The following is a 24,411-nucleotide window of genomic DNA, read 5'->3' as shown; positions in this document are numbered from 1 at the left end:
AAAAGTGTCATTCCTCTCTCCCGTCACTCCCTCTCCCTCTCGGCACCACTAAAGCACCACAATCACACACCTTTTCCCACAGAGAGTGAGAGACTCAGCGTCTGTTTCGTCCCGTCCTATTTCTTTTGGGTACCACGGCATCCGTCCCACGTTCTCCATAGTAGCCTGACAGGAAAAGGGGGCTGTGTTCGTTTCTTGTTCAACCCTTCTCCCCAGCCAAGACTCATTTGCCATCGCCTGAACTTCTTGGAACACGGCTTTGGACAACATATTGCTGCCGTTGCTACTTTTCTGGCAACAAATTACAAGCACTATCAAGCAGAGACTTACACAGATACACCCGATACCAAGCTCGCCTCACCTTTTTTGTATCACCGCAGAGACTACCAATTGGTCTTGCCCTCACACACCATCTCTTTCAAACCCGTCAAGACACAGCAACACCCTCCACCTCCTTCCCCCGTAGCCCGTCGTCGAGTCGAGTCGAGTCGCGTCGCTCTGCCTCAGTACTTCCTGCAGTCGTGCTGCAGCAGCATCCATCTCGCATCGTCACGCTCACTCGCACGTTCAATCCCAAGGTCCCCAATCCACTTGGACCCCCTTCGGTCGATACACCGTCCAGATAGATTCCTCTGTACTTTGGACTTGGCGCCCAACACTTGCTTGCCATTGCCTCGCATCCATTGGATCAAGCCGTCACTGAACCGTCCGCTACCTTACCTTACTTACCCCACTCTCTTTGCCGTCGGGCGGCGCAGGCACAGGGCCTCGACCAGAAATCTCATCCGGTCCGTTGCGACTATCACTATCGGAAATACCCACGCAAAAGCTTTGTCTGCAGCTTGGGACTGCCAGCCGTGATAACAAAGAAGAAGAAAAGGCCAAGCAACTCAACAAAGTCACTCGTAGCCGACATCATGGTGTGTAAGTACATTGCAATTCTCCTTCTCCCTGCTTGATCTACGGATATACCTTTTATTCGCACTTTTACCACCTGATCTTTACCTGCCTGAATACATCCCTCTCTGAGCACAATATCTCCGTTTACCTCCCCCCGTCGGTATTGTCTGCCTTGTACTCCCCTCCATTCGTACCTACTTTACCTTCTGGTTTACCTGCGTCTACCAAATCTACCGCACTTCTTCCACGTTCCCACTCTTCCACTTTCCCACTCTTCCGCTGCGACATTACCTTAGTGTAGCCCCAGCAAGCCCCGTTGGACTTTCTTTCCGCCCCATGTCCTAGGTCCTTGGGTAGAGAAGCTGCATCACTCCCCTGGACACACCTTCACCTTGGCGCGCTAAGTCATTTCTACCACGGGTGAAAGTCATTCACTCATCTTTCCCTCCTCCAAGCCACACTCTGGCATCGCAACCACCCACCAACCCGTCTTCTTCCATTCTTCCACCACACCTTTTAGGATTTGGGCGCACAAATTATCAGGTCGCCTTATCCTGCGCGTGGATCGTCACTCCCTTGCCTCTTCTTTCAATTCTCGCCTTTTCATATTTACTCGCCGGACGCCTTACCCCCAACATCCGATCCGCCTTCCCATCCATCACATTCACGAGCCGCGCGACAGGAAATTCTTCTTCTTCATAGTGGTCAGGGCTCCGGCTAATTATGACGGCGCCATGTCCGACGATTCAGTCAACCAACATTTCCGCGGACAGGTCCGCTCCTGGGGTACTGCCAACAAGCCTAATGGCCGCGAAGGCGACGTGAACGAGAACTCGCCTCTTCTCTCAAACGGCAACCACTCGGGCACTCACGATAGCCACATTGTCAACGGCGATGGCGGCAACAAGACGCTAAAGTTCCTCTTTAACTCGACCCAGACACCCGGCACCGACAGCCCCAATGCCGCCGTAAGGTATTCGTCGCACGCCTGGCATGTCACCAAGGTGTCCCTCCTCAGCAGTAAGTTCAATCAGTGATATGGCGATACTATGGTTCGCGTTGCACCGCCGTGAGCTGACGGACCATTTCCCACTAGACTATGTCAACTTCCTGCTTGTCATGGTGCCTATTGGCATTGTGGCCGGAAAGTTGCACTGGAGCCCAGTCGCCGTCTTCACCATCAACTTCTTCGCCATTATCCCCCTCGCCGCTGTTCTGTCCTTTGCGACTGAACAAATCTCGATGAAGCTGGGCGAGGCCCTCGGAGGCCTGCTCAACGCCACCTTTGGAAACGCCGTCGAGCTGATTGTCAGCATTGTCGCCCTGAAGGAAGGTCAAATCGAGGTTGTCCAGTCGTCTATGCTGGGCTCCATTCTTTCCAACCTGCTGCTTGTCATGGGCATGTGCTTCTTCTTTGGCGGCATTGTCAACATGCGCGACAGAGTTACTGGCCAGGGCATGGAACAGAGCTTCGCCTCTGCTACGGCGCAGACCACTTGCTCGCTGATGACGCTGTCTTCGGCATCGCTGGTCATCCCTGCTACGGTAAGCACTCCCGACAGGGTATGGCACCCCCGCGCTTAATGACTAACAATTTTTCGTAGCTCTACTCGGTTCTCGACAAGGCCGATCGCAAAGAGAAGGAGCACAGCATCTTGGTGCTCTCCCGCGGCACCGCCATCATCCTGCTGATGCTCTATGTCTTGTACCTCTGGTTCCAGCTGCGCACTCACCCCAACCTCTTCGATGCCGAGACTCAACACCACCACGAGGAGGAGGTCGAGGAGCCGATCATGGGCCCTATTGCGGCAGCCGTCGTTCTCGTCGTCACCACCGTCTTGGTCGCCATTTGCGCCGATTACCTCGTCGAAAGCATCGATCCCATTGTTGAAACCGCCCACATCAGTAAAAATTTCATTGGTCTTATTCTCATTCCCATCGTTGGTAACGCGGCAGAACACGTCACGGCCGTCGTTGTAGCTATTCGCAACAAGATGGACCTCGCCATGGGTGTTGCCATTGGTTCCAGCATCCAGATCGCCCTTCTCGTCACCCCGTTTTTGGTCATCCTCGGATGGGCTGTCCTCGACAAGCCCATGACCCTCCACTTTGAGACTTTCGAGACTGTCGCCTTCGCGTTCTCCGTGCTGGTCGTTACGTACACTGTCCAGGACGGCAAGTCCAACTACTTGGAGGGTGCCATGTTGCTTGGTCTGTACATCATTATCGCCTTGGCCTTTTACGTTAGCCCCAGCGAGGCCATCGACCGGGTTCTTTCCGTTGTTCAGGGTTGAAATCACTGAGCGCTGAAAATGCCAGAAGTTACGAAACAGTTCGCAAGGCGCAGTCTTGCCCGACTGCCTTGTCTACGTCAGCAAAGAAACTAAGCCTACCACTATATTCGGGTAGGCGTCTTGGCGCTGTGTCGATTACGGGATGATACCCCAACAAGTCACGTCGAGCCCACAGACACCGAGTGACTGAATATTCTATCTTTGGGGATGATGCGCCCCCGGTGCGCATTTCCCTTGTGTACGTAGTCCGACCTGTATTATATTCCCTTGGTGTGGCTGTTTTATTTTTTCGGGAGGCCAAGGTCTCGGGTCTCTCCCCAAAAACGGAGAAAATTGAATGGAGCAAAGGAACAGAGAAAGAAAGAAAAAATCATTGGTTCGCAAGGTTTGTAATTGCTAGTCTTTGTCCCGAGTAAGAAAGAATATACCATTATCGTCTAAAGAACGAAGAATTGCACTTTTTTTGTAATTTGCCCTTGACGCCTTGAGAATGTGGCCCTGATGATAGAAGAGTGGCCCATGACGTGATCTATCTGGGGTAGTAACATGTAGTATAAATAAGGATTGTCCAACACACAACGAGCGTCTCCTGCTTTCTTGTCTTCCCTCTCTTTACATCGTCGGTCTGGACATGGGGGCAATGATGCCCTGCTTCTTGAGCACGCGCGGCTTGACGGCCGCCTGGTGCGATTCCTTGGTGACCCATTCCGGGCCCATGGGCAGACGGATCGAGCGCTCGTACTGCTCCTTGGACTCGAACTGGTGAGGGAGCTGTGTGGCGAGGTATTTGTCGTTCTACGAAGCATGTCAGTAAATGGCATTTCTCCTTGGGTTGCTGCATGAAAAGGGGAGGGAGGGGGGGCATTGTTGCAATTTACCTTCTTGACGCGCTTCTCGCTGATGATAACCCTCTCCAACTTTGCATCCTTGCGGTTCGCCTTCTTGGCGACGCCCTCAACTTTTGTCACGAACCGGCCCTGCTGGCGCTTCTTCTCGCGCGCGCTCACGCCGTCGCCGACCCAGCCGCCCCAGCCCGGTAACGTGTTGTCGACGATTTTGTCGTCGTCGGCGTCCTGGATCGCTTCCTTTTCGCGCGCAAAGTCGACGACGACGTCGTCGCCGGCAAAGGCCTTGTCCATTTGGGTGATGTCGCGGATGGCGAGGGGGAGGTGGGAGGTTGGGGAGTCGGAGTCGTCTGAGGAGGAGGTGTCTTCGTCGGCGAGGGTTGTTGGTTTTGTTGCGGAGGAGGATTTTGGCTTTGACTTCTTTGAGGATGAGGACGAGGGACCGGCTGTGATGGCGAGGGAGTTATCTAGGTCCTCTACGCGTGCGCCGCTGGATTTGCCGCCTGTTTTGGCGGATTTCTTGCGTGGGCCGGAGGACCAGGCTGAGCCTGTTGTCGAGGCCTCCGCTGTGAGGGAGTAGCCCGTGTTGACGGCGCTGTTATCAGGTGCGTTGTCCTCGTCCTCCATATCGAGATCGTCACCCCGGGCAGCGGCGGCCTTCTTGTGCTTCCTCGACAGCGCCGGGGCCGAGATGGCGGGCTGCGCGGCACTACCGTACTTCTTACGGCCCACCTCCGCGACCTCTTCCTCCTCCTCATCGCTGCGGCCCTCGCGGTCCGAGTCGAGGTCCCGACGGATCTGCGCAATGAGCTCGTCGTTTGCCTTCTTCTGCTGCGCCTCGGCCTTTTGCATAAACTTCATCTTCATCAGGTCGGACTTGGGTTCCTCGTCCTCTTCGTTGTCGAGGCCCTCGAGCTGCTTCAGGAGTCTCCTGTTCTCCTTCCCGCTGCGGCGGCCGGTGCCCTCCTCTTCTTCGGATCCATCGTCGCTCTCGCTGTCGTCGGCCTCTTCCTCTTCCTCGTCGGACTCACCGACCCGACCCTCCTTGCGTCGCCGCAGCTCCTCCTCGCGGCGCGCCATATCGTGCAGACCGGCGCGGTACTCGTCGTCCCAGACGGCGCGCTTGTTGGAGGACCCGAGCTTAGCCCACTTTGAATCTCTGTGTCTCGCGCCGACGCGCTCCAGCACTCTCGCGCGGTCCTCGGCATCACGCTCAGCCTCGGAGTCGATCTCGACGTCGCCGTTCTCGGCCATGGCCTCCTTAAGCTTCGCCGCCTCACGCTCCTTCTCCTTGCGGTGAACGCGGTGGTACGCTTTCGACTTGATCTTCTTGATACGCGCCGCGCGCTTCGTCTCGCGCGAGGCGAGCTCCCTCTCCCGCCGGCGCTGGTGGATCATGTCTTGAAGCGCCTCCTTGGACATACCCTCCTCCCTTTCAGCCTTGGCGCGCGCATTCTCCTCCTGCTTGTTCATCGCCAGACCGGACGCCTGCATAATGTTAAGGATCGTCTGCTCGAGCTCGTTGCCGGTAGAGTTCTTGGCCGTGATGGCCTGCAGCTCGCGGTTATCCAACCCTTCGTCGGCGGCGTTCTGCGGCAAGGGGAAGACGAGGTGATCGGCGCGGCGGTTCTGCTTCACAGTCTCCTGCCACCTCCCAATCGTCTCGCTGGCCTTTTCGTAGGCCGCACCGCGCGCGAGGCGGTCTTGTTGGCGCTTGTACAGGGGCACCTCGAGCTTCTTGCCCGCGCCGGGGCGGGATGCTTCTTTTTCCTCCTTGGCCATGAGTTTGACGGATTTCCGCATCTGCGCGTCCTTGACGCCGGACAGGCCGAGGTCCTTGAAGCTGATCTTTTGCTTCTGCTTAGTGGGCGCGGCGTCCTTGTCGTCGTCGTCATCGCCGCCGCCGAAGCCAGCGATGAACTTTTGGAGGTCGCCGAGTTTGGAGGGGTCGGCTTCCTGGTCGTCTTCGTCCTCGTCTGAGGAGGGCGGGCTCTCGGCCTCGGAGTCTGAGGCGTCTGAGTTGTCCTGGCCTTCTTGGTCGGCCATGGACTCGTCGGACTCGTACTCGTCGAGGGCTTGGGCCAGGTCTATCGCGTCCTCGCCGAGGGACTCGTCGTCGTCTTCGTCGTCTTCCTCATCAGAGTCGTCCTTGAGTCGTGTCGGTTAGCTAAGAGAGCTCTCTCGTAGGCAATGCACCAAATGCTGTGATCGCCACACACCTGCTTTCCCTTCTTGCCCTTGCTACCTCCTAAGCCATAGCCCTGGAAATTTTCGTGATCGCTATCCCCAAAGGCCTCGTCACTGTCAATTTCCGAGTCCTCGTCCTCGTTGACGCCATGATGCCACTCGTTCCCGTCGCTGTCGCTGAAGTACTCATCGTAGTCGTCGCCTCCGCCACCAGCCGATGGCTTGGCCTTCTTCCGTCTAGGCTGATCGTCATCCTCGTCTTCGTCTTCTCCGTCTTCGTCGTCATCATCGTCGGCGGCGCGGCGCTTCTTTCGATCTTCAGGTGCAGCTTCGATCTCGCGGAAGCGCGGGGTGCGCTTCTCCTTGGGTGCGTACAGCTCTGAGGCGGTGGTGAAGGCGTCGAGGGCCTTGACTTGGGCCTTGTTCTTCGACTTGCGGAAGGTCTTTGCTGCCGGCTTCGCGGAGAGCAGCGGTCGGCCGTGGGCTTGCCGCCCGTGGGATTGCCTTCCGGGAGGCATGTTGTATGTATTAATTCTGGGGGAAAAGGAAAAGAAGTTGGTTGGTGTGAGGTGACGGGGGAAAATGATAAACTTCAAAATCTTGTCGGCCCTTGTCCCGCCTCAGCTCGGATTGCAGCGCACACACACGCAGTTCGTCGTTCCCCAGAGCAGTGAGCATGGGCAACTTTTTCAATTCTGCCATGGTGGGCGCAAGGCGGTGAACCAGAAATTTACAGCGGGGCACATTTGGAGACCCGGACCCCTGCTCGATCCTCGCGTTGTCGGATTCCAGTGGCCCCCAGTTTTCTGTTCCGCACCGCCGCCCACCGGCGTCCAGGGGACCTTTGCGCGATCGAACGAGTGGGCCCACTTTGCACACTGATCAAGCCGAAGGGACCCGGAACTGACCAGCCAGGGAAGTCCGACCACTCGGCTGCGCTGGATTTCCAAAATAATTTATTCTATGAATCATTTATACCTACAACGTCCGCTCCTCCACCACCACCAATTCCAGGCTGGAGTCACCACCACCACAACCATCACCAGTATGGCGTCTTTCGCACCAGGCCTGCGGAGGCTCGCCGTGAGGGCATCCCCCTCGCTCTTCGTGTGCCGCCAATGCCAGCGCCAGAAGCCGCAATGGCGCTCGTCCCCGTCCCGCGTCCTCGACACCATCGTACGATCCCAGCAGCAGACCCGGAGCTTCAACCAGACCAAGGCGCCGCTCAACTTCAGCAGCAACGCCGTCATCGCCGACAAGTTGTCCTCCTCGATCGCAGCGCAAGCCATAGACAAGGCCAAGAATGCCACCAAGAAGAGCGCGTGGCCTGAGACGAACTCCAAGTCTGTGGGATACTGGCTCGTCGGCAGCGCGATCAGCGTCTTTGGCATTGTCGTCTGGGGTGGCCTCACACGACTGACTGAATCTGGGTAATGCCCCCCTCCCCCCTTTCCCTTCGGCCACTCCTCCCTACGGAAAAATCAGCTAATCCCTTTCCAAATTGCAGCTTGAGCATCACCGAATGGCGTCCCGTAACCGGCTCCATGCCCCCGATGAACCAGGAAGACTGGGAATCCGAGTTCGAAAAGTACCGCGCTTCCCCCGAATTCAAGCTCCTCAACCCGCACATGGACCTGGCCGAGTTCAAAAAGATTTACTTCATGGAGTGGTCCCACCGCCTTTGGGGCCGCCTCATCGGAATGTCCTTTGTCCTGCCGACCCTCTACTTCATCGCCCGCCGCCGCGTCACCCCCAAGATGGCCGTCAACCTCTGCGGCATCTCCTGCCTCATCGCCTTCCAAGGTTTCATCGGCTGGTGGATGGTCAAATCCGGCCTCAAGGACGACCTCTTCGCCCCCGGTTCCCACCCGCGCGTCTCCCAGTACCGCCTGACCGCCCACCTCGCCACGGCTTTCGTCTGCTACTCGTGGATGCTCGTCTCCGCCCTCACCGTCTTCCGCACCCGCCGCCTGCTCGCCGACCCCGTCGCCGCCAGCAAGGCTCTCAACGCCCTCCGCAACCCGGCCATCAAGACCTTCCGCCGCCTCTCCTTCGCCCTAGTCGCCCTCGTCTTCACAACCGCCATGTCGGGCGCTTTAGTCGCCGGCCTCGACGCGGGCCTCATCTACAACGAGTTCCCCTACATGGGTCTCGGCCTGACCCCGCCCTCGGGCGAGCTCTGGGACAAGTTCTACTCCCGCAAGGAAGACGGCTCCGACCTCTGGTGGCGCAACATGCTCGAGAACCCCAGCACCGTCCAGCTCGACCACCGCATCCTCGCCATGACGACCCTCTGCTCTATCCTCTCCCTCTTCGCCTACTCCCGCACCGGCCGCGTCGCCGCCGCCCTCCCCAAAAACGTGAAAAAGGGCGTCCTAGGCACCGTCCACCTCGTCCTCATGCAGGCCGCCCTCGGCATCAGCACCCTCATCTACATCGTCCCTGTGCCCCTGGCCGCGGCCCACCAGGCCGGCGCCTTGGCCCTTCTCACTGGCGCCCTGGTCCTCGGACACCGTCTGCGTGTGCCAAAGTCCACCCTGGCTATGATCCAGAAGCGGATGAAGGCCATCAATAAGGCGAAGGCTGGCAGGCGATCCTAGGCTGTTTCCGCTTTCCCATGACTTGCGACTTCTCTCCCTACAAAGTTACAGTTTTACAATATTTGGTTTGACTGCATTTTGGCAGCGACGGCATTTTTGCATTATGGCACGTATGATACACACAAAAGCAAGTAGATATGTATAACACTGTAGCAACAAACGGACAGACACGACCAGCCCTTTGAGGTGGCCATTATGTATCTCCAGTCTATCCCGTTCAAAAACTTTTTGTTCATTTTTTTTAATAGAAGCTCAACTCTAGACTATGGAACGTCTGCCGGATATCACTGGGGGCGTACACTTCTTTTCATTTCTCCGCGTGCGTCACTTGTAGACAATCATACAGGGCGATTCGTCTTGACATCCGATCCCAACCATCTGGTGAACTCTCTATTTGTGGGCTGTCATGCAGTGTTAGTCAAAACTCCGTTGCAGTGACATGCAATCAAGACTTACCAATTCCCTCTTCGGGGACAGGCTTGACGCCAACGACCTCAGCCGCGGAGGCCTTCTTCTCATTTTGCTTCTCCTCCTTCATGAAGGGGAAAGCAAGCACCTCACGGATGCTGTAGTTGTCGGTCAAGAACATGACCATTCTGTCGATACCCATACCCCAGCCACCGGTGGGCGGCAGACCGTACTCAAGAGACATGCAGAAGTTCTCGTCAATGAGCTGGGCCTCGTCATCACCCTGGTCCTTCTGGCGGGCCTGCTCCTCGAAGCGCAGTCTCTGGTCAAAGGGGTCGTTCAACTCAGTGTAGGCGTTGACAATCTCCTTCTTGCACACAAAGGCCTCGAAGCGCTCGCACAGACCGGGAATGTCGCGGTGGTACTTGGCGAGAGGGCTCATGACTTGCGGGTGGCCGAAGATGAAGGAGGGGTTGACGCACTGCTCCTCAATGTACTCGCCGACAAGCTTGTCGATCATGCGGGCGTTGGTCAGGGGCGGTGAGCACTCGAGGTTCATCTTCTTGAGGACCTTCTGGAGGAACTCGTTGGTCTCGGCGGTGTGCAGCTGGTCGGCAGGGGGGAACGTCTCGCCCGTGGCCTTCTCGAGCTCGGGAATCATCTCGAAGCGCTTCCAGGGCTTCTCCCAGTTGACCTCGTAGACCTCACCGTGCTGGGTGTGGAACTTGGTCTTGTAGCCGCCGGTGACGTGCTTGACGAGGCCACTGACGAGCTCTTCGGTCAGGTCCATGATGTCGTAGACGTCGGCGAAGGCTTGGTAGAACTCGCAGGTGGTGAACTCGGGGTTGTGCGTGAGATCGATGCCCTCGTTTCTGAACTGACGGCCAAGCTCGTAGACGCGGTGGAGGCCACCGACGACAAGCTCCTTGAGGTAGAGCTCGGGAGCGATTCTCATGAACATTTGCATGTCGAGGTCGTTGTGGTGAGTCTTGAAGGGGGCGGCGGTGGCGCCACCAGCGATGGGACCCATCATGGGCGTCTCGACCTCGATGAAGTCTCTGTCGTCGAAGAAGCGTCTGATGTAGGTGACCATCTTGGATCTTGCGATGAGGATCTGGCGGCTCTTGTCGTTCATGATAAGATCGAGGTAACGCTTGCGGTGGCGCTCCTCGTGGTCCTTGAAGCCGTAGTACTCGTCGGGGAGTGTGTGCAGGCAGGGGGTAAGGAGAATGAACTCGGTCGCGAAGATGGAGAGCTCGCCCTCCTCGCCCTTCTCGATCTTGGACTTGGGTGCGGTACGGCCGGGATATCCAATGATACCAACAATGTCACCTATGCGCGGTCAGTATTTCATATTTCCCACCCAGCCAGGAAACTCAATGCTTGCCTCGGCGAAGGTGGACGTGCTGGTCCTCGAATGACGGGCTTCCCTCTGCGACCTCTTGCGCCTGGGCCATGACCTGGACCTTGACGCCCTCGGCGCGGATATCGTAGAAGAAGAGCTTGTTGCCGGAAGCACGCTTGTTGTAGATACGAGCGCCCACGCGGACGACCTTCTCCTTGTCGTGCTCGCCAGACTTGAGGTGACCAAAGTCCTTGACAAAGTTGCGCAAGTCGTAGTCGGCTGCGGACCGGTATCAGCATAAAGGTCCAGGGTTGATGGTGTTTGCAGATCTCACTGTGGAACTTGTGGGGGTAAGGGTTGGGAGACTTGGTCTCGCGCAGCCTGATACCATATTGTCAGCCCATGCAACCACTTTTTTTCTCAAAGATTCTCCTTCGTAGTACGCACTTGTTGATGGCGCGAGATCGGTTCTCGAAGTACTGGCTGGGGTCCAGGTTCTTCTCATCGGCCTCGGCGTTGCCCTTCTTGGCAGCAGCAGGCTTAGGAGGGGCAGCGGCGGCCTTCGCAGCCTTAGCAGCCTCTCTCTCGCGGGCCTTCTGGCGCTTCTTCAGCTCCGTCTTGGAGATCATCTCGCCGGTGACCTCATCCTTGAGAAGCTTCGCAGTCTCCTCGACCTTGAGGTCCTTGACCTGCTCGGTGGGGGGTTCGGGAGCACTTGAGTCGGCCATGATTGCGGTTTGCTGCATACACAATAAGTTGTCAGAGAAAGGAATCCGGGGGAGGGTGTGCGGGGAATTCCCGTCGTTAAATCAGGGAACGAAGGTTGACTCACCAAATTTGTCCTGCGTCTCGCGATCGAAGTTTTACCAGTCAAAATTAATTAATGCCGGGACGAGGGGCAGCAGTGCATTGGCTACGGCGGGGTAGTGCCATTGACTCATTTGCCCTGACTCACCGCCTTTGATGGAGGGGCAGAGCGACCTGCGGCGGGGGAGGGGTGCTTTCCGTGACCGGGCGGGCTGTGCCATGATCAACTCGGCACTGTATTTTCGCACTGCTACCCCTGAGCCCCTGAATGAAGTTCACGATGCTGCAAAAGCGGTCTCATTTGAGGTCCAGGTTACAGAAAGCTTTCAGAGTATGCTTTCTATGTTTCTAAAAAAACTTCTGAGGACTCTTGGGTAGATATGTACCTTCCTGATGAATACCTTATTTCCAACGATGCTCTGGCATACGGCTTGACCTAGCCAGCTGAATTCACGACCGCTTGATCAATGGTTCTGCAGGATATCACAGCGTGATATGAGAGTATAAGTTACCCTGACTGATGATTTGGACGATGGTTTTGAGCATCTCTCGCATGCGATACGATGACCACTGTACGCCAGAGTCATTTCAATGAGCAGATCCTGGCTTAAGTTACATGAGAACGAGTCTAAGGCGGGAACCTCTTAACCTGAGGTCTTCGATACTTTGAAGTTGAGATCAAATGATACAGAATTGCTATTCATACCATGTTTTGGGAGCAGTCCTTGCTTAGGGTCTAAAAGATGCAAGAGATTTCTGGCATCTGGACATGAGTTGAGTCTAGGATCTACCTTCATATGGTTTTCACGACCAGGATATGTCTATGAATAGTAATTTTACATTGCAATTTGACCCATAGAAGGATGAAGCTGAAGTCTCATCATGAGATAGACCGGAAACCAGGAAAGGTAATCAGGCAACGAACGCATGGTATTCAACAACATACTTTGCCGGCCGACTTCTACAAATCGTCCCCCGATGAAAGAACCAAATATTGTATGCCATTCTCTCATAACAATCCTTAAAGAGAACCTACCTCCGAAAACACCAAATCTTGTTTTTCAATGGTATCGTATATGTCCACGGTGAAAGAATGTGCTGCGAGGCACCCGTCTAACCCCTTCCATCACGATGCCAGTCATAGAGCCTGCCCGCATCATGTAACACCTTACTACTTCCTAGTACTTACGATTAGGAAAGTCCCAAAATTCCAGCTCAGGTCTCTAGTTTCCTCTTTTTTGCTAGCTGTTCACCTTTGGCAGTTACCTCCAACATCAGTATAGCCCATGGGTATGTTCACCACCCCATCTAAGCCCAACCAATCACCCTATTTACAAAATCGAGCAGGGCAATCGCAACAATCGGCAATGTCGTCCGCATCATTCCCAGTCAAGAAGGCGGTCACCCAAGAGATGGCGGATGGCAGTGGTCCATCCAAAGCCTCGGAGCGGGAATTGCGCGTGGTTGCCAGGAAGGCTGTCAATCGAGCCACCAAGACCGCGTAAGTTACTTTTCGAAACGAAAATTCTCCAAATATCCCAGGCTAATATCAAGATATAGTACTGTTCTTTTCCAGAGACTCGACGTCTTCATACTTCTTCTCGGCAAGCTCAAGGTCGTCCAGCGCCCCTTGAGCGTCAAAAACACCCCAGAGATCTGGAGAGCCCATTGGGAAGAGCTTAGAGATGCCGTCATAGAGATCTACGATCTAGCTGACAGGATGCTCGAGCTGGCCTTACAAGCCGAGGAGCACGTCTCTACGGCAACGCATGAGGCACTCATGATGCATACCAATGTCTTTCGCCGGGGCATAAGCGACCTTGTTCCTCAACAGCTGCACGATGATTTAGTCGGCAAGGGCAAAGATGTGGCCAAGTCCGACTAGGCATTTCATGACGAGAAAGTCAGGCACAACCGAAGGAGCTGGGGTACAATCACTCCAAGCAAGACGGACACGGGAATTGGATGGTAGAAGGGACATCGTCAGTCACCGAGGTGACCCAGGAAGTGTGCAATAGATTCATTGGCTAGATAAATCAAAGTCTCACGAATCATATTCATACTTTTGCATAAGCTCCTTCAACCGATCCAAAGGCAGCTCCTCAACCGTGTGTCCCAAGAAACCCTTCAGGGTCTCGGCCGAACACAAGGCGTTGTAAATGCTCTCCTCCGTCGCATCCGCCGCGGCTTCCAAAAGCCCGTTGATGCTCGTGTCGTCAATCGACTCAACCTTGAGCGCCTTAGCCTTGAACGGATCCACCTCTGCCCCCTCCGTCGTCATCGTCTGCACAGGAATGTGATTGCCCGTAGAGAAGGCGAGGAAAATATCGCCCGAAGGATTGTGTCCGTAGCCGCCGACCCTCGCCAGCCCAACGGTAGCCCTCTTGGCGAGTCTCTGGCACTGGATGGGCGTCAGGGGCGCGTCGGTGGCAATGGTGACGATGATGGAGCCGTCCTTCTTGTCCTTGTGCGCCATGATCTCGGCCAGCGTGTCCTTCTTCTCCTTTGCGAGGGTGCGGCCGACAGGGAAGCCGCCGATGCGCAGGTGGGCTGCCCTGCCGTAGTTGGCTTGCACGAGCGCGGCGACGGTGTAGCTCTTTGCGTTGCCCTCGCTGTCGATCCCCGGGACGACGCGGGACGAGGATCCGGTGCCGCCTTTGAACCAGTGGCAGATCATGCCCGTGCCGCCGCCCGTGTTGCCCTCTGGCACCGGGTCGTCCGTGACCGTGTCAATTCCCTTGACGACGTGTGCGGATGTGACGGCCAACTTGGAGATATCGTTGAGGAACCCGTCAAAGGTCTCACCGACGACGGGGAGCAAGAACCACTCGATCTCTCCCTTGTCGTTGGAGTAGTGCTTGATGGCGTACTCGTAGATGCCGCGGTATGCGTCGCCCACCGAGAAGGAGTTGGTCAGCACGATGGGGCTGGCGAGGAGGCCGGTCTCCTCAATCCAGTGGGATCCCGTCAGCTCTCCGGAGCCGTTGAAGCGGAAGATGCCGGCATAGCAGGCTTCCTTGAACCATTCACGGCGGGGGAGGATGACTGTTACGCCGGTGTTGACGCCCTCCTCCGTGCGGATGCTCTGTGTTGAGGCGAGGACGCCGGAAACATCGGTGATGGAGTTCTTGGGTCCCGCCGGCCATCTTCCGAGGTCGAGTTTGGGGAGGACATCGCGGATGCGGCCGCGGGGAGTTGATTGTGTGGCCATGTTGATGAAGTTGGCTGAGTTGCTTTAGACTGGAGTTTTGAAATGGGAAGTCGGACAACTCTGTTCTTCAGTATTTGCTTGAAGAGTTGCTACCGCAGCCTTTGTACATCTTCGCAAATGCATCACGGTCAGCAAACGTAAGTGTCGTGTCGCAATGTTGTAAACGTTTGAGTTCTTTTTTTCTCTCTCTACCCCGATGAAGGATCAAATGGCACCCACCAATTGACTCAGGCCGCATCAGCATGAGAGGATATCATCGTGGACACATTGACCAATTGCATCGTCGAACGAAGTCCGAACCAGAGCTTTTGCGAATGCCTGGAGATCGCGCGTGGTTTCACTTCCTTCGGCCAGCTTCTTTGGGCAGGTGGATTTGGCAGAAGTGGTGCCGCTACCTTACGGTGGACGTACTCCGCTTACGTTGCGTTGTCAGCGCGGGCTAACTAACCGCGTGCACTCACTTTTCTGACGTTCGATGCTGACGGTATTTAAAACCCTCAACGTGCCCTTGAAAAGGTACCTAGAACCAGGCTTCTATTAAGATAACTCCTGTTTGAGACGGACTCAAAGTAAGGTAGATAATTAATACGGACGGGGGAGGGAGATAATCAGGTACATGTACCTCGGCAAACGGGCCCCACACAGATCGCTCGGCCGGCAAGTGGGGTCCGAATGCGGGGAAGCTGCTTCAACCCCCGGAGTGACCATCATTACCAGCTCCCTACCAAGTCTGAGAGGCCCTGTGCGGAGGAGGCGCGGGACATCGTTCCCGACATCGCTTTATCCCGTCTCACCTAGCATTGCAGCTTCATCACAAACCTTCTCTCCCGTTCTCTCACACCTTACGTATAGTGAAGCGTCCTATCAGCCGTCATCTTATAGAACATCCGGGGCATACCAATCAATTCATTGACCGCTAATATATCCTCTCAAAATTGACCATGACGCCTTCACTCCGGGTCATCCCTAACGTAAGAACTCCCCCTCTCCCTCCCAAGATAGATCCCTCACTCACAAGGCCAACAGGCGGCGTCTCGTGCCGTATCCCTTCTGAGGACAATCCAGGCACATCCTCCCTCATGCCCATGCCACACCAACCCCGGCCATCACCACCACCACAACCCTTTGCACTTTACGCCGAGGCCCCTCCGGACGAGCAGCAACCGCGGCTATGCCACCCCCGTAGACAGCCCGCAGAAGGAGTACGCCTTTGAGATGGCCGCCTCCTCCATCCGCTTCGGCCCCGGCTCCACGCAGGAAGTCGGCATGGACTTTGCCAACATGGGCGCCAAGCGCGTGGCCGTCGTCACGGACCCCGTCGTCGACGGCCTCTTCGCCATGCAGCAGGTCCGCGAGGCCCTCGACCGCGAGGGCATCAACTACAAGGTCTACAACCAGACCCGCGTGGAGCCCAAGGACAGCAGCATCCGCGAGGCCATTGACTGGGCCCGTCCCTTCTCGCCCGACGCCTTCCTCGCCGTCGGCGGCGGCTCCGTCATCGACACAGCCAAGCTGATGAACCTGTACTCGTGCTACCCCGAGGCTCCCTTCCTCGACTTCGTCAACGCGCCCCTCGGCAACGGCCGGCCCGTGGACAAGGCCTTGAAGCCGCTGATTGCCGTGCCCACCACCGCGGGAACCGGCTCCGAGACCACGGGCACCGCCATCTTCGACCTGGTTTCCAAGCGCGCCAAGACGGGCGTCGCTCACCGCAACCTGAAGCCCACTCTCGGGATCTGTGACCCGCTCAACACCCGCACGATGCCCTCGGCCGTGAAAGCCGCCTCGGGACTTGACGTGCTGTGTCACTCCCTCGAATCGTGGACGGCGATCCCCTACCACGAGCGTGTGCCTCGGCCCAAGAACCCCATCTTGAGACCCGCGTACCAGGGCGCCAACCCCATCAGCGACGTCTTCTCAATGCATGCGCTGAGGGCCACGGTGAAGTACCTACCCCGCGCCGTCAAGAACCCCGACGACTTTGAGGCGCAAAGCGAGATGCTGCTCGCCGCGACGCTCGCCGGTGTCGGTTTCGGTAACGCCGGTGTCCATCTCTGCCACGGTATGTTTCTCCAAGCACATTCCTCGGGAGCGAAGTTTCCCCCTCTCTAACATGAGAACACACAGGCATGTCGTACCCCATCTCGGGCCAGAACCCGGGCTACCAGCACGCAGGATACAAGGTCTCCTACCCCATCATTCCGCACGGCGTTTCCGTGGCCGTCACAGCGCCCGCCGTCTTCCGCTTCACGGGTGCCTCCAACCCGGAGCGTCATCTCCAGGCGGCCGAGGCCTTTGGCGTCGACGTCTCGCGCGTGCGCAAGGAGGACGCTGGAAAGGTTCTTGCCGACGCGCTGACCAAGTTCTTGGCGGATCTGGGTGACCAGCCTGCCGGTATCAAGGAGCTTGGTTTCGGCACAGAGCACCTGGACGACCTTGTCGAGGGAACGATTCCGCAGGCTAGAGTGTTGATGCTGGCGCCTGGTCTGGAGACGGAGTTGCAGAAGGAGAGAGAGCAGTTGAGGGGTTTGTTTGAGGCGTCTTTGGTGCACTCATGAAGTCTGGGACTGGTGAACCGTAGTGTACAGTGATTGGGGCCAGGATGTAATCATGGACAGAAAAGAGATTGAATAATCCAGGCAGTGAGCAATCACCTTTTGCATTGTTTTATCGTTTCGTGAATCGACGTTTTGGCATCAGTCCCTCATCTGTCTTACGTTGAGGTTGATCCTCTTGTTTTGCATCCAACCCTTCCACTCTTCGTACTTTCCATCTTCTGCCGGCCAGTCAGCCAAGTAATCAGGACAAGTACCCTTCATAACCTTTGGCACGCCGTGCCACGCGAAACGCGAGTCCTTGGTCATGTAAATGGCGTCGCCGGAGCGAATACGCAGGAGGAGGTACTCCATCCCCGTAGCCGTCGCCTCTTCCGAAATCTTATCCGATCCGTTTGGCGCGATCATGAAGAGGCCGTCGCACCCGAAGCTCAGGCTGACGAGCCCCTTGTCTGTCTCCTCGCTGACGTCGCGGTGCATCATCATCGTGTCGCCCGGGGTGTAGAAGTTGACGATGGCGGCCTGGGCCAGGGTCTCAGGGAAGATTGTCTCGAGAAACTTGGCAATGTCTGGCGGGAACTGGGGCGGGCAGTCCTCTGGGTAGATGCGGTTCGTCCAGTCGTACTGTCCGCCCAGCGTGACCCAGTGAAGACGGCGCTCCATGACTTGCTTGATCGATAGGGGCTTGTGGACGGAGGGGTCCTTGGGGGTGAATATGGGCGTTGGCTCGGGCGGGTAGGAGAAGAAGGATTCGGCGGATCCGTCTTGGGCCTCTGGATAGGGGAGGTCATAGTGGAGGTGAAGATTGGTTTGATGTGTTGGGACGCTGAGATCTCGGTTGATCATCAATGAGAGCAGTGTCTTTTGCACTTCCGGAGGGACTAAGTCCGGTACAATGAGGAGGCCTTGAGTGACTTAGTTAGTTGTTTTGCCACATCTAAAAGTGAATTATTACGGGCAATTACCTGGCAGAAGTGGGTGGTATAAGATGGGAACTTCTTTGAGTGACGATGTGTCGACAGCATTCGGGCCCAGGTGCGAGAAGGCAGCGGCCAGCTGATCAACGGAAATTTTGCCAGCCTGTGAGAATTTTCCAGCTTGTTCTGGCGATCTTGGATCATCAAGAGAGTCTCCGTTTATGACTTCTTTTTGGTCTGCTCTGGAGTATCCCTTCCACCGTGCCCGCATCGCATCCGAAGGCTGCTCATGAGCGTCTAGCTCGACAATTTCAGCCGTCATGGTGGTGGGAGTGAGTGGGTATCGAAGGTACGTGAGGAATTTTTATGAGTAGTATAAAAGGGATCGAATTTTATTGAGTTTGGACCTCCATCAGTAAGAGATAAAGACAAGGCAGGTTTTCTTCATGATTTTATCTCTCGTCGCATCGTATGAGAATAATTGGTGACTCTGCGGTACAAAATCAGGAGTGAGCCCGTCCGTGACCCCACCATCAGCAGTGACCTTATCGCTATCAGATAAAGGATAAGCTCGTTATCGAGGGGGGGTTTCACGCGGGCAGCCCACCAATTACCAGGGGAGCCCAGGCCACCTACCACCTTCCGCAGACGCGACCCTGCCTTCCAGCGGCCTTGGTTGGGTGAGATCAGATCGCGCCTTGTTTTTCTTCATTGCCAGTAAACAACGACAACGGATTGCAATTTTAGCACCACAAAACATCGCCCAATCCGCCAAACGAAAAACGCCCATCCCGCCTGGGCCTTTTGCGACCGACATCGACGACAAACCCTCCATGGAGATTATCCCCTTGTAACGGCCCTTCGATCCTCGACTTTGCTGCGTTTCCCCCCCTCGTCCTTTTTTCTTGTGGTGCATCTTGTTGCCCCCCTGACGACGACTACGTTCCTCCCTTTGGACTCTTTCCCGTCACTCTATGCCCCAGAGAGACTCTCAGCTGTGCCCCTCCACACTCTGAGGTGACCGACCACACAACGAGCCTGAGCCCACCCGAACAACAAAGGCCGCCCCGATCGTGACGACTTCCTTCAACACTCTTTGGACCACCCTACGATCGGACTCAATTAATTTACCTGCCCTATTCCCTGCGAATTGATCTCCCGGATAATTACGCCGCACTGCAACCATGGAGAACTACCAGAAGCTCGAGAAGATTGGTGAAGGTAAGCAAGCCGCAGACAACTCCATCCCGGGCAGTCGACCCAGAATGGCATGACGCAACACCAGTCGGCTGTCACCTGTCACCAATAAATACTGACTTGACTCCTTCCTTCCTAGGTACCTACGGTGTCGTCTACAAGGCCCGAGACCTTCTCAATGGCGGTCGCATTGTGGCGCTGAAGAAGATTCGCTTGGAGGCCGAGGACGAGGGCGTTCCCTCCACCGCCATCCGCGAGATCTCCCTCCTCAAGGAGATGCGCGACCCCACCATCGTGCGCCTCTTCAACATTGTCCACGCCGATGGCCACAAGCTCTACCTCGTCTTCGAGTTCCTCGATCTCGACCTCAAGAAGTACATGGAGTCTCTCCCCGTCAACGATGGCGGTCGCGGCAAGGCCCTTCCCGAGGGCAGCTCCGAGTACCTTGGCCGTCTCGGCTTGGGCCAGAACGTCATTCAGAAATTCATGTGGCAGCTTTGCGACGGCGTTCGCTACTGCCACTCTCACCGCATCCTCCATCGCGATCTCAAGCCCCAGAACCTGTTGATCGATAGAGACGGCAACCTGAAGCTGGCGGATTTCGGTCTCGCGCGCGCCTTCGGTGTTCCCCTGCGCACTTACACCCACGAGGTCGTCACCCTGTGGTACCGTGCCCCGGAGATTCTTCTCGGTGGACGCCAGTACTCCACCGGCGTGGACATGTGGTCCGTTGGCTGTATCTTTGCCGAGATGTGCACCCGCAAGCCTCTCTTCCCCGGTGACTCCGAGATTGACGAGATCTTCAAGATCTTCCGGTACGTGTTCCTGTCAAGCAGCCCCTGTTTCACCCTGTACAAGTCGCTAAACTCATCCACAGCTCGCTCGGCACGCCGACCGAGGATGTCTGGCCCGGTGTCACGTCGTACCCCGACTTCAAGAGCTCCTTCCCTAAGTGGATCCGCGACGAGTCTCTGCCGCTTTGCACGAACCTTGATGCGGATGGTCTTGAGCTTCTCGAGATGATGCTGGTGTATGACCCCGCTAGCCGCATCTCGGCCAAGGCCGCCTGCAACCACCCGTACTTTGAGTCCTACCCCGACCAGCACTCTGGCCAGACCATCAGAAGCGGCGGCCGCATCAACGGACACTACGGCAACTAGGAGTTCCCCGTAGTCCAGCGCGCGGTTCCGATGCAGCATCAGCGCTTCGGCCGCTTCTAATCATATCACTTTCGGTCCTTGCATTATACCTTCATTACACAGGGAGAGGGAAAGGGGTTTTCTCGGGGGCCGACCTGGGGCAAACAGCAGACTCTATGATCAGTATCCTATCGGGTTTTCAGGATACTGCGAGAATATGCTTGTCTCCCTTTTGGTCATTGGAGGTTCACCTACACAAAAGCAGACTTTACCATTCTATCCGCTGAAGGGGGCGGGACCATGGCCAACTATGCATCAGGCCATGTTGGTAAGAGGTAACCGGGGAATCGTGGGTAACCGGTTCGGCACTTGGCAGCTTGACACGTCTGCGGATGTAAGGATGCGCACACAGTCACACATGATGGGTTGTCAGGGCATTCAGATGTTGCGACAGGAAGAGATGATGTGTGCGTCTTGACACTCTGCGTTTTGGCTCAGCGGCACATTGCACATTGTGGGACGACAAATCATCGACGTAACCATCAATCAGTCGTCCAGTCCATGTGCCACCAGACAACTGGGGGGAGGCAGCCTTTCCCCCAGACATAACGAGAGAAAGAAGAAGCAGAACAAAAACATCATCCAACACACACACACACACAAAGGAGGAAACTTGACTTCTTTAATTTCTTTTGTCGTAAACTTTAATGTACGGAGTAAGATGATGCATACGGTCGGTTTCGGTAGGGCAGGTTAATGGAACAAAAAGACTCGTTTGGCATTCTGCCTTTTCCCGCTGAAAATCATGTCACAAACGAGAAACATGGCGTGTTCGGTGCCCGGTTCCAGGTATATCTGGGGGATCGTCGGATCTTTGAAGAAATGGATGCTTCCAGACTTGGTTTTATAAGCCTCGCTGGCGTAGGGACTATCTCGATCCTTTCCCATCGTCTCTTCTCCGTCCTGTAGAGTTGGAAACGGCGGTAACCCTAGCTGTATACGCTCCAGGTCCAGAGCTCGAGGTGTTGAGACGAACCCTTCGTGCATGGAGCCTAGACCCTCTCCCGTCTGGTGTCAGAGGCTTGGGTTGTAGAGGATCAGTTCATCCGACCATGTAAGGTTTCGACTAGCCGTGTCCTTTTTCAAGGGAGAGACGTAGACATTATTCCCGCTAGCTTTAACCTGCTTACACGCCTATCTCGCGGCGTTCGACAACAGACAGAAATTTAACGGCTTGCTGGCGAGACGCATACTTGATTCCCGCCCCTTTGTCGCATCGAACGATTCTTGGGGAGGGTTTCTGCGTATGTAGGGCAGAGGTAGAGGAGTGTTCGAGACTGTGTTCTGTGACACGGGGAGCATGGCGTGGGGGGGGGGGGGGGGGGGGGGTTGGGGTTCAGCTGGAGGAGTTATTGGAAACGGCGTTTGATGGTTTCCTCCCTTGCGAATGCAGACATTGCAATGGCGAGGGCTTCATGGGTGGACTTGTCTTGTGTGTTTGTCTGAGGTTTTGGGAGATGGATGCCCTGCCAGCGCTTCCTCACTAGACCCCCCCTTCCTTCCTACCGTTTGGATAAGGAAAAGGGTGCGAAGAAATTCTGTATCGTTCAAGTCCAATATCTGAGGTACACGTACGTAGCGTGAAATGTGGAAGGACCATTCGAGACGATACACTCGATCATCTCGAACATGATTTCACGACAGTCGTATGGAGTAACTTATCGTGGCTTAACATTAAGGTAGCCATCAAGCATATCACCCTCTACCCTAGAGGAGGAGGAAGATTGATACAAAACACTCTGCTCATACTTCCGCATACCGTCTTCTTTGTTGACCCCGTCTGCGGAGACAGTCCGCACAACCCAGGCATCCCAACCCAGGCATCCCTCAGTGAAGTCATCGTGGGCAAAATTCGACCACATCCGGCAAAAACAAGAAGGTTTGGATATCTTCTATTTTCAGCCCCAAGATAGCCTTTCGTCAGCTCATCCTCTATCTCTCTATTCCAAACGAAACCATTCGAGTTTTCCCGCCCGGCACTTGAAGAAAGGGTTTAAACCTCTCTCATACAAGTCTCACGATGTGCCTGGCCCGAAACACGTGGTAAAATGGAAATCGTATCATTACCTATTCCCCAAGTAGTAAATGGCCCTTGTGCTTTCGGAAAGACATGAGCCGACTGGCACGGTAATACGTTCGCGTGAGGAATTAGGAGGGGGGTGAGGGGGGGTGCGTGGGAACGGCGTCATGGAGCCCTTTTTCGAGGTCATTTCTAGATACCTCTTCTTTTTTGCCTTTAGGTTCCGTAGTTGACGTAGAGAAGAAAAGGCGAGAGGTGTGCAAAGATGAAAAGCTCCTCGGAGAATGAACCATATGCGGCGATATTTTTGAGTATATCGTGGGGCGCAAGAAAACTGTTGAGAACGTGGAAAAAGGAAAATGGCATCGGGGAACCTAGGACAATCAACGGTGGCTTATAATTCCCACTTCGCCGACCTGACCTTACCTACCCCCTACTGAATGTCCTTGTTCTTTATTTCTAGAATGAGGAAAAAAGGGAAAGAGAAGGGGCAGACAGCTATAGACTAGGTATTCGTGTTCCTGACCTGGGAGGTGGCTATCCCGCGCGGCAGTCGTCGGAGTGGTTGCCTTTCCCGGCGAAATCCTCAAGCTGGGTGTCCGCGGAGTTTTGCTCTCTCTTATTATTTCTCTACTCTGTGAGAGGGGATGAGGGGGGGCGTGGTTGTTCGTCAATGAGGAGGACGTGACCGAATGAGGCTAGATGACATCCAACGTAGAAGCGCTAGAAGGATCTTTCGCGCAAAGGAAGGAAAACACCCAAGACACCTAAGACATTTGAGTAAAGGAAAGAGAGGGGAGAGAGGGGCAAAACACAATCGAATAACAGAATAGCAGAAGATACTGGACAGGAGCATGAAGAACGGCGTAGGTATATCCTATGCCATGATTTTAAGACATCACCCAATATTGACTTTCCACCCCCCGTTGCCTCCCCATCGCGCAATCGAAGCACTTTCTCTGGCGTGGGGAGGACTACATCGAAAGATTTGGATAACCCGAGCGGCGCGGGAGGTGTGCCACCCGTTCTCTCTCATCACGCCCTCTCTCCTAGTGCTAGAGCCTCCACACGCTTCCGTGTGTCGTTCGCCTTCTACATGATTTCGACCTTTCTAGATGGACTCGCCCTACGAAACGGCTTCCCCTTCTGAGAGAAATCAGCAAGGGTGGGGGGGAGAAAAGGGATCTACATCGGATGCCGAGTAATTGTGTGTGTATGTCCAGCCTTTTTACAAATTATGATGGCGGGGGACTGAGGCAAACGTTAGACGAATGATGAAACGCCCATAGACGATCGACGAGCTATCAATTCACACACGTAAGTCCTTCAACCGGAAGGACGATCGTCCTGTTTTCCCGCCCGCCTCCTTGAGCACTAACAAAAATCCACTACCCTAACTCTAGAAAATGCTCAATGCTTCAAGGCATTGGTAGAGTAAGCTAGAATGTCACAATATCCACCCGTTCCTGTCCTTAGCCCCAACGAAACGGTTACCTGACCCGGAATCCTCTCCGCCATACCAAGACCCCCCCAAGGACCTAATAACAATTAGGAAAGAGACCAATCCGCTATTTGCAATTCCCACCACTGAGTCTCTCCAGACCAATGATAGTCCAATAGATAAGATTCTCCCGAATAGGAAAAAAGAATGACAAGAAAACATGGGCACTACTTACTTTTGGCAAAGCATGGCCGATGAGTGATCATCTCCATCTTGGCATGAAGGGTAAGAAAGATATTCCCTAAACCGGCGGAAACGAAAGCCTCGTGGTTTCTTCACCTGCTTTACCGTTGCCTTACTCATGTCAGTAACCTACAAGGCACAAGGCACAAGGCACAAGGCACAAGGCACAAGGTCGACAAGAAGGCGCACAGAGGAGGAGAAGATCGTCCTCTCTGACCCCCCGCCCCCCATCGGCATCGGCG

At 55.4% G+C, this 24,411-nt stretch overlaps 10 protein-coding genes across 10 annotated transcripts; 5 read left to right on the top strand and 5 right to left on the bottom strand.

Moving 5' to 3' along the window:
- Positions 1–1,634: 1,634 nt before the first annotated feature.
- Positions 1,635–3,194, top strand: BDP81DRAFT_324644 (calcium/proton exchanger; the record flags this gene model as incomplete). Its single annotated transcript, XM_060584904.1, has 3 exons — positions 1,635–1,920; positions 1,997–2,445; positions 2,505–3,194. The coding sequence occupies 3 exons, from the start codon at positions 1,635–1,637 to the stop codon at positions 3,192–3,194; spliced, it is 1,425 nt and encodes a 474-aa protein (XP_060442970.1).
- Positions 3,195–3,500: 306 nt separating this feature from the next.
- BDP81DRAFT_57911 (Utp14 protein-domain-containing protein) lies at positions 3,501–6,864 on the bottom strand. Its single transcript, XM_060596011.1, has 3 exons — positions 6,259–6,864; positions 4,073–6,187; positions 3,501–3,989 (listed from the first exon to the last, which is right to left on the bottom strand). The coding sequence occupies exons 1-3, from the start codon at positions 6,742–6,744 to the stop codon at positions 3,807–3,809; spliced, it is 2,784 nt and encodes a 927-aa protein (XP_060442969.1). The 5' UTR covers positions 6,745–6,864; the 3' UTR covers positions 3,501–3,806.
- Positions 6,865–7,273: 409 nt separating this feature from the next.
- Positions 7,274–8,826, top strand: BDP81DRAFT_324862 (cytochrome oxidase assembly protein; the record flags this gene model as incomplete). The annotated part of the gene is made up of 2 exons (XM_060584923.1): positions 7,274–7,656; positions 7,734–8,826. 2 exons carry the CDS (start codon positions 7,274–7,276, stop codon positions 8,824–8,826), a joined length of 1,476 nt encoding a protein of 491 aa, XP_060442968.1.
- Positions 8,827–9,021: 195 nt separating this feature from the next.
- BDP81DRAFT_57881 (lysyl-tRNA synthetase) lies at positions 9,022–11,378 on the bottom strand. Its single transcript, XM_060596010.1, has 5 exons — positions 11,027–11,378; positions 10,914–10,960; positions 10,622–10,858; positions 9,283–10,566; positions 9,022–9,227 (listed from the first exon to the last, which is right to left on the bottom strand). The coding sequence occupies exons 1-5, from the start codon at positions 11,323–11,325 to the stop codon at positions 9,217–9,219; spliced, it is 1,878 nt and encodes a 625-aa protein (XP_060442967.1). The 5' UTR covers positions 11,326–11,378; the 3' UTR covers positions 9,022–9,216.
- Positions 11,379–12,753: 1,375 nt separating this feature from the next.
- BDP81DRAFT_396338 (uncharacterized protein) lies at positions 12,754–13,271 on the top strand (the record flags this gene model as incomplete). Its single annotated transcript, XM_060588175.1, has 2 exons — positions 12,754–12,887; positions 12,947–13,271. The coding sequence occupies 2 exons, from the start codon at positions 12,754–12,756 to the stop codon at positions 13,269–13,271; spliced, it is 459 nt and encodes a 152-aa protein (XP_060442966.1).
- A 159-nt stretch (positions 13,272–13,430) lies between these two features.
- BDP81DRAFT_324551 (peptidase family S58) lies at positions 13,431–14,597 on the bottom strand (the record flags this gene model as incomplete). The annotated part of the gene is made up of 1 exon (XM_060584897.1): positions 13,431–14,597. One exon carries the CDS (start codon positions 14,595–14,597, stop codon positions 13,431–13,433), a length of 1,167 nt encoding a protein of 388 aa, XP_060442965.1.
- Positions 14,598–15,538: 941 nt separating this feature from the next.
- On the top strand, positions 15,539–17,224 carry BDP81DRAFT_493650 (iron-containing alcohol dehydrogenase; the record flags this gene model as incomplete). Its single annotated transcript, XM_060595361.1, has 3 exons — positions 15,539–15,568; positions 15,624–16,659; positions 16,725–17,224. The coding sequence occupies 3 exons, from the start codon at positions 15,539–15,541 to the stop codon at positions 17,153–17,155; spliced, it is 1,497 nt and encodes a 498-aa protein (XP_060442964.1). The 3' UTR covers positions 17,156–17,224.
- A 69-nt stretch (positions 17,225–17,293) lies between these two features.
- On the bottom strand, positions 17,294–18,391 carry BDP81DRAFT_396335 (alkylated DNA repair protein AlkB; the record flags this gene model as incomplete). Its single annotated transcript, XM_060588174.1, has 2 exons — positions 17,294–18,057; positions 18,118–18,391. 2 exons carry the CDS (start codon positions 18,389–18,391, stop codon positions 17,294–17,296), a joined length of 1,038 nt encoding a protein of 345 aa, XP_060442963.1.
- Positions 18,392–19,253: 862 nt separating this feature from the next.
- On the top strand, positions 19,254–20,426 carry BDP81DRAFT_396334 (kinase-like domain-containing protein; the record flags this gene model as incomplete). The annotated part of the gene is made up of 3 exons (XM_060588173.1): positions 19,254–19,290; positions 19,406–20,081; positions 20,144–20,426. 3 exons carry the CDS (start codon positions 19,254–19,256, stop codon positions 20,424–20,426), a joined length of 996 nt encoding a protein of 331 aa, XP_060442962.1.
- A 3,505-nt stretch (positions 20,427–23,931) lies between these two features.
- On the bottom strand, positions 23,932–24,341 carry BDP81DRAFT_432668 (uncharacterized protein; the record flags this gene model as incomplete). The annotated part of the gene is made up of 1 exon (XM_060590805.1): positions 23,932–24,341. The coding sequence occupies exon 1, from the start codon at positions 24,146–24,148 to the stop codon at positions 23,933–23,935; it is 216 nt and encodes a 71-aa protein (XP_060442961.1). The 5' UTR covers positions 24,149–24,341.
- Positions 24,342–24,411: the final 70 nt, after the last annotated feature.

This window comes from Colletotrichum phormii (genome assembly GCF_030913505.1).
Source record: "Colletotrichum phormii strain CBS 102054 chromosome Unknown BDP81scaffold_15, whole genome shotgun sequence".
Lineage (NCBI taxonomy): Eukaryota > Fungi > Ascomycota > Sordariomycetes > Glomerellales > Glomerellaceae > Colletotrichum > Colletotrichum phormii.
Note: the sequence above shows the minus strand (reverse complement) of the source record. Positions and strands in the feature narration are given on the sequence as shown.